Source organism: Trichosurus vulpecula, chromosome 8 (assembly GCF_011100635.1).
Source record: "Trichosurus vulpecula isolate mTriVul1 chromosome 8, mTriVul1.pri, whole genome shotgun sequence".
Lineage (NCBI taxonomy): Eukaryota > Metazoa > Chordata > Mammalia > Diprotodontia > Phalangeridae > Trichosurus > Trichosurus vulpecula.
Genome location: NC_050580.1, coordinates 206,771,756 through 206,784,541, shown reverse-complemented (window position 1 = coordinate 206,784,541; position 12,786 = coordinate 206,771,756). Strand labels below are relative to the sequence as shown.

General features: G+C 39.5%; 1 protein-coding gene across 4 annotated transcripts in view; it reads left to right on the top strand.

Annotated features, from left to right (window-relative positions):
* SIPA1L1 (signal induced proliferation associated 1 like 1) overlaps window positions 1-12,554 on the top strand; it is a 376,548-nt gene extending 363,994 nt beyond the window's left edge. For 3 of the 4 annotated variants that reach the window (XM_036736951.1, XM_036736949.1, XM_036736948.1), the window contains 4 exons: window positions 4,700-4,846; window positions 6,055-6,169; window positions 9,790-9,874; window positions 10,509-12,554. In XM_036736951.1, the coding sequence (XP_036592846.1) occupies window positions 4,700-4,846; window positions 6,055-6,169; window positions 9,790-9,874; window positions 10,509-10,652 (491 nt within the window). In that variant the 3' untranslated portion in view covers window positions 10,653-12,554. The remainder of the gene's footprint in view (window positions 1-4,699; window positions 4,847-6,054; window positions 6,170-9,789; window positions 9,875-10,508) is intronic. The other variant, XM_036736950.1, reaches the window with a different exon arrangement.
* The last annotated feature ends 232 nt before the right edge of the window (window positions 12,555-12,786 follow it).

Here is a 12,786-nt window from a genome sequence, read left to right as displayed (position 1 = left end):
TCAAGTTAGAACTTGACCAGTTCTAATTACATAGCCCAAAGACTTGTTGGCTATGAATATCACTAAAATACTATTTTGCGGGGAGTGAAGGAGGGGTATGTGTGGAGAGGGTAGCATTTGTTTCCTTTTCAGGAGCATCTGAAATTGGGGCCCTGGAGGTAATTTTGAGTGGTGCACAAAAATGTCTGTTCTACCTACTTGCCCTTGGTGAGAGCCAGTTTAAATAGAACTGAGTATTTAATATCTTCCAGTATTTGTTGATTTCCATTTACTCGTAATTCTGCTAATTTTAAGCACATTAATAACTAGCAGCTGCACTTCAAAGCAGTTTTTTGGGTACTTTGAAAAGGAAAACAACTGCTAAATATATTCTGTTATACCAGCTTATCTTAACTGACAGAACATTTTAACTCCTTGCAAACAGGTATTTCTAGAGATGCTCATAGATTTGCACTGACCATTTTTCCTGCCTTTTGTTTTACTTGCATGATCACATTCTGTAGACTAATCTCCCAGAACTGCTTATCCTGCCCTTGCCTCTGCCCTGTTTCAGGAACTCACATTTCAAGAGCCACAATTTCAAATGACCCTTACTGGCCCTCTTTTCCAGTTTTTCCATTTGTATAATTTGGTGCTGGCTGTCGTGCCCTGAAATGCAGCAAAGTGGCTAATTTCATACTGTCAAATATGGAAATTGAACTCCTTCTTCAAAACCCTCCCCGGCAATGTAGCCGTGGAAATGTGTTCATTCGAAGCTTTGCTTGGCTTCTTTCACTGGTTTTGACAATGGTCGAGTATTTATAAAATGACATCGTGTCACTTTGGATTCTGCATATGGCTTCAGATTCAACCCAAGGATGGTTCAGAGTTATTTGCGCAACCTTTGAAAGTAAAAATAAAGGCCAGTGGCCTGTAAGTCATTGTCAGTTCTTTTCCCTGTGCATATGAACAATTTTAAAACCGAGCTATTCCATTTTTATGATTCGTCCTCTTTTATTTTCTTCCCCTATTAAAGGAAAATCAGTAAAGGAAAATGGCCTCTGACTCTCCCCACCTCCAGTTCCTCCTTACACTGACTTTTGAACATCTTCTCCTGCACAGAGCATTGCTGTTCTATTAACAGTGTTAGGAGCAAAAAGAATGGGTCTTTGGATCTCAAGCTGGGTTGTAGATCAGAATAGGACAGAATTTCTTCTGTCGTTTAATGAATAGAGATTTCGTTCTCATCATTTGGCCACCAATTCAGGATCAGTGCTGGTGCATAAGCAACACTAATCTAAAATACAAATTTGTTTGTTAAATTTTACAAAATGGAGGGTGCTTTAAAATTATGATCCATCTGGCTGATGAGTCCAAAAGTCTAGTATGCATATGGTTTGTTTGGTGAGAGACCTAATCATTTGGAAGGCATCTGAGGATGAAAGCAGGAAGAGGACAACACAGGGAAAATGCGAGAGTTCTTATATCATCACCATTAGAACCGCCACATTCGAACTCTTAGCCTCATATTTCCTGATGTATTAAAAGAAGAGGTAGAGATGTCACTAAATGAGTGTCCAGCAGCTAGGTGGTACGGTGGATGGGGCACTGGACATGGAGTCAGGAAGACCTGAGTTCAAATCATGCCTCCAACACTTACTTGATGTGTGACCCTGAGCAAGTCACTTAACCTCTGCCTCAGTTTCCTCATCTGTAAAATGAGGATAATAAAATCACCTACCTTCCAGGGTTACTGTGAGGATCAAATGAGATAATCTGTGTAAAGTGCTCTGCGAACCTTAAAGTGGCATATCAGTGCAGGCTGTGTGCTTTACCAACCCATGTCTTTGTTTTTGTTTCTATGAAATATTTATGAAAACAATCAATATATGTACCCGAAAGTAGGAGAAGATCTTTCACAAATTACATTCTGTTGTAGGCCTTATAGAGGCAGCTTAGGTGGTGCAGCAGATAGAGTGCGTGCAGGGCTTGGAGGCAGGAACGTGTGGCTGAGTTCGAATCTGGCCTCAGACACTTACTAGCTATCTGACCCTGGGCAAGTCACTTAACCCTGTTTGCCTCAGTTTCCTCATCTGTCATGAATTAGAGAAGGAAATGGCAAATCACTCCAGTATCTTTGCCGGGACAACCCCACATGAGGTCACAAAGAGTCGGATGTGACCGAAAACAGGGACTGAACAACCAAAACAGGCTATGTTGTCACAGTCATTTATTCGACTGGTTTTTGATGATAGAAAAAGTATTTGATTCAGTAAGTCCAGATCACTTTGGGGAGAAAATTCTGCAGTGCTTTTGATGACCCCCAGCTTCACTCTCCAACAGAGATCTATCTTTTTAAGATTAATATTCCTCTAGTGATTGCGTATGGCTCTGAACCATGCTGCGTCTCCCAAGAATTAGTGCATATGGTGGGCGTGAGTGTTCTGGGACATACACATATTATTGTCATCAAAGAATTGTGCCATAGAAGAGACAGGAAAAAATATCGTTAGAGAGATGTATTACTGAAGAAAGAGGTATGTCAGCTACGTAACAAAGGGAAGAGGATCCCACGGTGCTCCATTGGGTGTCCATACAACATCAAGAAATTTAATGGAAGAATTGCAGGAGTCAGGTTACTCTCCTCTGAAGGATTTACAAGGGAACATAGACAGTTGTACAAGATAAAAAAGGTGGGGTAGGTTGCAATCTCTGTAAAAACTCGATGAAGACAGGGACTCTGTCTCACCTCATCCTCCTCACTTCGCTGCCTACCTTGTAGGGAGTACTGATGTTTTGAGCACACATTCATCCAAATAAGTATTTTTCTCATCAGAAGGTTCTGGCCAGTTGGTAGCTCCTAAAACACTACTAGAATCCCCTGCTGCCTACAACAAACCAGGATGATGTGGGCTGACCGGCCACTAAATAGACATAATTAGGTTCCTAGTTGTCTTTGTCCCCAGCAGTCAATATGGCTTTAGCTTTGGTGTCCTCCTTTATGAGTCAGATCTGGAGCAATATAAATAAAGAGATTCCAGAACTTCTTGGTTTTGGGTAGCAATGCAATTGTCACATTCATTCAGCAAAATTTTAATTAAAATGTCCTTAGTAATATTCTCTTTTTTATATCTTATCATTTCCAGTTGTATACCCCTTATCTCTTCCTTTTTCCCTTCTCTCCTTCCTGGTGATCAGTAAGTACAATTGAAAATTAATCAAAAGTCAACAGATTGACTCTTTTTAGAAAGATAGACTTCATTCCACACCAATAGCCCGTCATTCCCCTGCCTGTGCTTCATTATCCAAGCAAATACTTTAAATAAACACTGCAGAGGACTGTGGAGGATGCCAAATGTAGATAAACATGGTCTCTGTCCTCATAAAGTTTTGCAGTGTGGGAGGGAAATAAGAGAACATAGATAGCTATAATATACAATTTTAAATGATAAGTATTACAGTTATACAACAAAATATTATGTGTGGTCCAAAAAGGAGGGTTATCACCAATGGGAACATTTAGGGGAAGAGGTGGCACATGAGTTGCTTTTTCAAAGATGTCTGAGGGTTCAGTAAGTTGGGGTGGGAAGGTCGGGTGGAATAAGGAGGAGGACATTCCAGACAGAGTGAACAGATGGAGCAAAGGCACTCACATAGGCGGCTGCGGTGCTTGACTGGAAGGCAAAGTAGTTAGTTTTTAAGCATAGTGTTGGGGAGGGGAGTAATATTAGTGGCTGGAAAGGTGGGGTGAAAGGCACCGATTGCAAAGGAATCCAGACTTTATTTGGTAGACAGTAAGAAATCATTGAAGATTTTTTAGCATAGTGGTGACATGACCGGTTCTAGTCAATAGGATTATTCTAGCTGCATTGTCAAAGATGGGTTTGTGGGAATTGTAGAACCTTAGAGTTGGAGGGATTCTGAGAAGTCCTCCAGTTCTACTTGAGAGTACACCTTGCATTGCAGAAAGCAAATCTGTTACCTGCTTGATCCTCAGTCTCCTCCTCTCCAAAGTATAAAGGTAAATACCAGCAAGAGGACCCTGGAGTTGAACAGATCCAAGATCATAATGTTTTTCACTCATTTCAGAGGAGTCCTGAAGAGGCCAGGCCAGAGTGAACCCCTTTGCTCCTTTGGAACATATCAGAATAAGTTCCCCCGGCTTGATGCCAGGGAAGATCAGTCCGGGAATTAGTGATTGCATGAGATCCATCAGGCTTCCCTGATAGAAATGAGTTGTTCTCCAGGATTTTAAGAAACCTGAAACTGTCCCAGGCCAAAGGGTTTGGGCAATAGATTACTGTAGTCCTTCAGTTTTATATAATATGCCTTGGCTTAAATGTAACTTTTCCACAGCTTATGCCACAGTCAAAAAAAAAATGTGGTCACAATTTGGAGCATTTTCTTTGGCCCTCAATCTGTTGAACAGACCATCTGCAGGAGAATTTATAGGGAAACTTGGATGAAAACTGCACAAAGAGTGAAGGCATAGAGAAGTTGCAATATGTACTTGTGGAAGGAATGCGTACCCATCTCCTTAATCTTAAAAGTACCAAATCATATTTCCTTGTAAAAGAAAATGCCTGAATGTGAATAAGCAAAGAATTAGTTCTTATTCCCAGGTTAACAGTGAGCTGTTTTTCTTCTGATTGAAGGTAGTGAACTTGAATATTTCATTATTTTCTTATGAATGTCACTTCTTCCTTCTACTTCCTTGCAGGAGAGTTTTCAGCTTCAGACAGCTCCCTCACTGATATCCAGGAGCCAAGAAGGCAGCCCATGCCTGACCCGGGTCTCATGCCCCTGCCAGACTCTGCTTCTGACCTGGATTGGTCAAACCTGGTAGATGCTGCCAAAGCTTTTGAGGGTGAGTGGACTGAACCCCTATGCTGGAAGGAATTTGTATTGCCTTAGGTATCCTGCTGAAATAGACATCACAAAAACATAATGATGTTTGAACTCACGGTCAACTGGATTGTTGAATGCTAATTCTCAGTGACATAACAAGAACATACACATTTTCTGGACATACTCCAATATAATGAATTGCTTTTCATGAATGTAAATCTATGACAAGGATGTCTTGCTGAGTCTCCCATCTGTCATACTAAGAAAGGAGGGGTGTGGTAGAACCCCAGTGGTCATTTAGTTGCAAAGAACGTAATCCGAAGATGAACACTCACCACGTTATGAAGACATTTCCACAACATCTTCCAGGATAGTAGAGGAACTCTGTCTTCACTAGCCTCCAATAGTCTGTGGCCTCCTATGCCTTCCCTCCTCCTTCCTATATGCATAGTCAGTTGGATGCTTTATATCTTCCTCTTGCCCATTTTAATATTGACCAGGTGACCAGCCCACTGGTCAACTGACTAATCCCCACTCCCTTTTTTAATGTTTGCTGAGCTAAAGCAAACCCCATATTGTTGGTCCTTCCTCTTTACACATGTGGGGATGACCAGTTATGTCTTGGTTAGAGGGTTTTGATTTCTCTTGTTGGCTCAGATTTTAAATGTGGATGTTTTCAGTTGAGAAAGGATCAATTTTTAACTGCCATTGGAGTCCTTGATACCAAGACCACTTATGGAGTAGTATCGATAAGTAGACAGAAACCCCTAATGGCTAATTAACTCTAGTTTCACTGACTCCAGCTGTTCTGAAAGGATTGATCATGTGCCCTTCTTCAGGTTATGTGCCCTTCCTCCCCCTCAGGAATTGACTGCTTAGGGAAGCTTGAACTAATGCTAAGAACTTCTTGTTGCCATGTGCTCTAGTTCATTAGGCAGAATAAGAGGAGCCCTTAATGTTTTGCGGGTGACAAAGCTGTCCCCATTTTATTATAAAACACAATAAATAATATTTTTGCCACTTCTGGACACAGAGATTCAATAAAGATTCTTACTTGTAATACAGTAGCGATGTGACAGCCTGGGCCCCATGTCCCATGCCTTTTATTTATTTCACATGTTGTATTTTTCCCCCAAAGAGCATTTTTTGGCTCTTTAGTGAGTATAGGGACCTGACTAATTTAATTTCCAAAGGGCAAGAATGAGTGTCTTCTGATTTTCTTTCCAGTCCAGCGAGCCTCGTTCTTTGCTGCTAGTGATGAAAACCACCGACCCCTGAGTGCTGCATCCAACAGTGACCATCTAGAGGACCAAGCCATGGCCCAGATGAAGTCTTATGGAAGGTTGGGCTCCATGGGGCACGTGTTTTACTTTATGTACTCTTTTTCCCCTCGTGCAGTTAGGTAGTGTGTAAGGGTGGGAACATACATGACACCTTGAATGTTACAGCATTATTGGAGTTTGAGATTATTCTGCATAAATTTTCTCTATAATAAAACTTTTCTCTGTATAATAAAGCTTAATTACCTACCCAAAAGGACCAAACCCTTTTTGTCTTTAAATTTTCACCATTTTGAATGAAATATTTCCTAAAATAGTTTACCTACTTTCTTGTTTTTTTTTAAACAGAATATATTGCATATAATGATATGATGATACTCTCTAGGATTGTTGAGATATAAAACTCTTTGTCCCCATACTTAAATGGCATCACACTGCTATACTTTTGAATTATCATCTTTGCTTTTTAGAACCATTTTCCCACCCACTTCATTATCAGGCTGTCACTTCTTGATAATGCCAGTGTGCCTGTCTCTAGCCCTAACTTCCTTCCTCCATTTACCCCTCTGATTTGCTATTTCTAATCTGCCATAAACTAGGAAACCAAATGTTCATGTTTATTATGGTTGTGTTTAATACGAAAGAAAGTGGTTTTTACATCAGCTCAGGAGGGGCTCCTCTTTAAGGAAAGCACACAAGCTCTCATGCATGGACTTTGAGCTTTTGGGAAGTCTTTTCTGATTGTTTCCTGGCTTTTGGCTAAGGTCTGAGTACTTAAGGCTGTTCCTATAAAAGAGAAGCCCATCAGTCAATCACATAACACTTAGTAGAACTTACAAGTGTCAAAAGTGCGATGTTAGGAGGTAAGTGTTTATCACTAGTCCAGCTTGTACCTGGATAAGAATCCCACCTACAATGTGCTCAACAAATGGTCATCTAGCCTTTTCTTGAAGACTTTTATTGAGTGAGAACCCAACATCCTGTTGTACTTGAGAGAAGCCCTAATTGTTAGGAAGTTTTTCCTTTGTATCAAGCCCAAGTCTGTTTCCCGACCTTCTGAATTTTACTCCCAATTCTGCCCCATTTGCCAAGCACAACAAATACGATTGCCCATTCTGTCAATGATCATATTAGGTATCTCTTCATATCAAATATTTTTCACCATCCCAAAAAAAAAAACAAACTTACCCTACATCCTTGCCCCACATGTTCTTATGTTCTTGTCTCTATGATCTTAAGAGAAATTTGACTAATTAAAAAAAGATATAATATGGCATCATTGGAACAGCTCAGCCTTGAGCAAAACTCAACAGTTTGAGACTTCAAGAGAGCTTAGGGATGGGGGGAGGACAAAGAAAAGTCTAGAGGAAATTGTAGATGTCATCTTTATTTGGGAAAAGGTGAGGAAATGGTAGGATTTCTCTATTTAGGATGGAAAATAACTTGTGGCTGTCATGCTGTGCTCTCTCATGTTCATTAGACAAGTGAACTGAAGCCTTGGTACTTAATTTCTATTCTCCTTCTCCATTACAGACCAGTTCAGTAGCAGTTTAGAAAATACCACATGATGCCATTTTAGTCAGCCTTGGTCCATTAATTGCAATCGGTGCAAAGTCATATTCATTTGCTGCTTGTGGTAAATGAACAGGCAAGATTTTTAGCTAAGTTTTTACAGAGGACAGTGGCAGAGGGCCCAGTTTTCCTGGCCCCATGTAAGCTGTTATTTTTATTTTTATTCCTTTAATTTGGCAAGCTTGTTACATACCTTATTACTCTGGTATTTGCTTTATGGTGCTGTGGATGAGGCTGAAGCAGGGATCTGCATAGTCTTCTCTAGGACAGGAATCCTAACTTGCATTTTGACTGATGCCTCTTCTTCTTCTCTCCAAAAAGTCAAATGGGTTAGACATCTTCTCCCTCATGGATAGTCTTAGGCTTGCAGAGACTACATGACCAAAGGTCACATGAGAAATTTATAGAAAGAGTAGGCATCCTAAAGAACTACTGTCTAGAAAAGAGATGAAGTGCGTTCCTGGTTTTGCCAAGCAGAATGAAGAACACTAGGCGGACATTGTTGTAAAGACTTTGGCTGTGGTAAAATTGGACTTGCCACTTGTGTAACATAGGCTGGTTTTTAAGATACGTTAGAAAGTTTTGCCTGGTTTTTAGGATATGATTAGATAATTGGCTACAGAAAATGATTTTCTAAGAATCGTCAATTGAGATAGCCCCTCCCCATTGCCTTAAGACTGGCCTGTATCCAAAACATCTCTCACAGGTGGATAGGTAGCTGTTCTGTCTTGAAAAAGCACTGAAAGATTCCATAGTTTCCTAAGAAATTATTTTATTGTTTAGTTATCATTGTCAGAAAGTTCCTCTTTTATGTGTTGCCTCCCCTTTATATTACCAAAGAACATGTTTTTGCTTATTTTCCTTCGTTCTTTGAAAACAAAAGACAGGACATCCTCAGCAAAGGCTGTTATTGACTGTAGCTAAAACACATGTATAGCTTTTGCTATTGAAGTATTCCTTCTGAAAAAATGTATATTACATGGACCATACTGAGCAATTTCACATCACGAAAACCCATTTACAAAGGCAGTCTCACGTTGTGAGATGTAAAATGGATAATTTTGATACCAGTGTAGCCAGGGTCAGAAGGAAAGCAGAAAATGGGGGGAAAAATTTATAGACAGTTTCTCAGATAAAGGTGTCATATCTCAAATATATGGAGAACTTTGTCAAATTTAGAAGACTGTGAGTTACTTCCTAATTGATAACAGGTCAAAAGATATGAACAGAAAGTTTTTGGATAAAGGAATCAAAGCTATATATAGTCATATAAAAATGTTCTAAATCACTATTGATTAGAAAAATTAAATTTAGACACTTTTGAGATATTACACCAATCAAATTGGCTAAAATGGCAGAAGGGTAAAATGACAAATGTTGGAGGGGATTTGGAAAAATTGGGACGTTAATATGCTCTTGGTAGAACCGTGAACCGATCCATTCATTTTGGAGAACAAACTAGAATTATGCCCAAAGAGTTAGAAAATTGTGTATACCCTTTGACCCAACAATACCACTATTAAGGCTGTTTCCCAAGCAATCATGAAAAAAGGAAAAGAACCTATATGTTTGTTCTGAAATATTTTTAGCAGCTCTTTTTGTGGGGGCTAAGAACTGGAAATTGAGGGGATGCCCATCAGTTGGGAAGTGGCTAAAAAAGTTGTAGTATGTGATTGTGATGAAATATGATTGTGCTGCAAGAAAAGATGAGTGGGTTGATTTTAGAAAAACATGGACAGACTTGCATGAAATAATGAAGAGTGAAACAAACAGAACGAAGAGAATGTTGTGTACAGTAACAACAGTATTGTTCGAAGAGTAACTGTGAATAACCGAGCTATTCTGAGTATTATAAATATTCAGGTCAACTACAGGGGGCCTATGAAGGAAGAGGGTCGCCACCTCCAGAGAAAGAACTGATAAGTAGAAGTGTGCATAGTATGGTTTTACATAGATGGGTATAGATATAAATATGTCTGTGTCAAAGGGTGGGGAGGAAGGAATACAATTTGTAACTTAGAATGTAACACGAAGGAAAAAAAAAAGACACACAGAGTCTCCGAGATTCTTGCTAACAGGGATCCTGGTCTTTCTTTTCTCCTTTTCCCAGCAGTAAAGATTCTTCTCCTACACTGGCTTCTAAAGTGGACCAATTGGAAGGTATGCTGAAGATGCTTCAAGAAGATTTGAAGAAGGTAAACACTTATTCTAAAAGCAAATATCCCAATCTGTATCTGGTGCCACAGCCAAAGTCAGCATTGTCAAAGTACGCTCTTACCGTACAAGGTTATTTTTCCCCCCATTTTAGTTGTAGGTTGAAAGTGTACCCTCGTGCTCCCAAGTTTAGATATCATGGGACAGGTTTAGATGAATACTCAATGCAGGGCAGCTGTCAACTGGTTATTCATCCTAGTCCCCATCACCTGAGATAGGGCCAGAACAAATATTTGGTGCAATTCACAAGAAGTGTTTGGTTTTTTTCATAAGATTTTTTGAGTCTCAATCAGGACATGAGAGGAGGGCACATATCAACAGTATGGAAAAGGGACTTGTTCTCATACGGGCTTTCATGTGCCCAATGGATTTTTTTTTTCCAAGCTGAATCCTAGTGATTGTAGCCCTGAAAGAAAGAATATCACCCGGTACCATCAAGGTTGGGAATTCCCTAATTCTGAGCACTCTAGGATATATATCTAAGTTTCTAGTGGATATGAAAATAAGGGCCCCAAAATGACCCACATCTAGTCTCTTTCTTGGATATAAGCCTATACTTTCTACCTATTGGGTACTTGCCCTCTGAGGGTTTCCCCCCTCTTTGTCACCTCTCAGGAAAAAGAAGACAAAGCCCACCTTCAGGCTGAAGTCCAGCATCTTCGGGAAGACAACTTGCGTTTACAGGAGGAGTCCCAGACTGCATCGGACAAGCTGAAAAAATTCACTGAATGGGTCTTCAACACAATTGATATGAGCTAAAGACTGATAAAACCTGCAGGTGGGGGAGGGAAGGTGTGGAAAGGGACCAAGAGGGAATGTTTCCTTTCCCCTGAGACTGCTTCAATGCCCCGTAAAATGCTATGGAAAGCATCTTCAGAGCACTTTCCCCACCTTCCTTATAGATAGCCCCTTTTTTTGCGAGTGCACAAACAGAACAATTGAGATCAACAATCAACGTCTGCCTTTTGTAGAAAAAACAAAAACAAAAAATAATTAAATAAAAAATTTAAAAAGTAAAATAAAAGTTTAACTGCTAAAATGTGAATGTCTTTATTTTTTTGCACAGTATCTTTCTCTGTAATGTATAAAGAAACAAAATGGGGGCTAGACTAGAATGGCCTGGTCCATCTGCTTCCTTTACTTCCCATCCGCTCTTTCCTTTCTGTTTCAGGTAATCCAAGCCTTTTCTTGCTCTCCTGGCATATATGACCATTACTGGAAAGCTAGCACATACTTATTTTGGACTGTTTTTTGGGGGTTAGGGTTGGGGCCACAGGAGGGCTGTGTTCCTTACCTTTTTTGCTGCAGTGACTAGCCACAAGGAGTTGTATCTCCCTTGAATGCATGAGTCAATGCTATGTTTCCCTGTGTTACCCAGAACAACAGGAACAGAGGCTAAAGATGGGGCATGTTATTCATGATCTTTTCCACATCCCACATTACTACGTGACTTGTCACCTGTGGTGTCCTGTGGATGCACTTCCACTTGCTTTCCACAGGGCAAATATGCTTCTTAAGTGAAATCTTAAGCAATCTCTCCTAATGTAGAATTGACCTCTAATGATCCTCCTGGCTGTAAACATAAAGTTGTTTAAGATTGCCTCACACCATATCCATTTAATGACCCATCCCAACAATTCCAGACTCTCCATTTTATGTAATCAAAATGTGATGGTCCCTCTGTATGGTTTTTCTTTAGTGGGATATAAAGGAAAAGATTCATGAGACCAAAAGCTGGCCCAGTAATGCTTATTAAAAGTACCCAGAGAAGATTTAGGTGTTAGTCTTTGCCAGGGGACAGTTAGGAAAATCTAGTGATAAATTATAAAATGGTAAAGAGCTGTTGCTTGCCTTTTGAATGCACAGTATTTACATGCTTGGAGATATATTTAGAATTGACTTTTCCCCAATGTGACATCAAAGCATGGGATTTTCCAAATCGAGGCCATCAAAGTGGTTTTTCTGAAGAAATGATTCATTTGCCATTTAAATTCAAAAAGTTCCAAATGGTTTGGGTAAGATAGGACACCATTAATGGGCCCCAGTGCTCAGCCCCAATACTGCTCTAAACCATGTTCAGCCCTGTGGAGGAAAACAACCTAAACCTTTTCCTCTGAGCCTTCATAATCACAAAATTTGTGTCATTATCCCTGTAATGGAACAATTGACCTGTAACAATTGTTCGTGATTTTTACGTCTCTCAAATTTTCTCTCATACAGTTTAAAAATAATTTATCCCTCCCCTGACCCCTGGAGAAGCCATATACATTCATATTTTCTCTTCCTCAAAATTTTAGCTGAAATTTCACTCCATATTGTGATTTCCTCCTCTCCTCATGAAATCCTTTTCTAATAATACTTGCATTATGGGAAAAGGAAGATTACCAAGTTATTTTGTAAAGATTGTGACTCTCTCTTTGATTTGTATGAAGGAGGTTTGTACAGTGCCTGATATTATTTGTAAATGGGAAATATTGCTAACATCCAAGCGTTCTGAAGTCTTGCTTATCCTAAGTTTGCTCTTTATTTTGTTTTAAATTTTGTTTTGGGACTCGGGGCAGACTATTTATTAGAGTTTTGCAACAGAATTCTTGTATGAAGCCTCTAAAGGCTACTTGTAAAATTCAGACAATAAAACTGACTTTAAAGGCTCTTCTAAAACCCTTTGGCATTATTTTTTGAGGTTTTCTTATTTTGAAAAAACTACATAAGAATTGATCTTGCTGCTTCACTTCCTTTTCCAACACATTTCTTTAACATCATATGATACCAAAGCTTTATTAACTGTGATTAGATTATGTGTCTAAGAGATTGCGTAATGAACCTCCTACGTGTAAGTTAACATTTCTATACCACTTTATTTTTTCAAAGTGCTTTTATAATAGGGCAATCC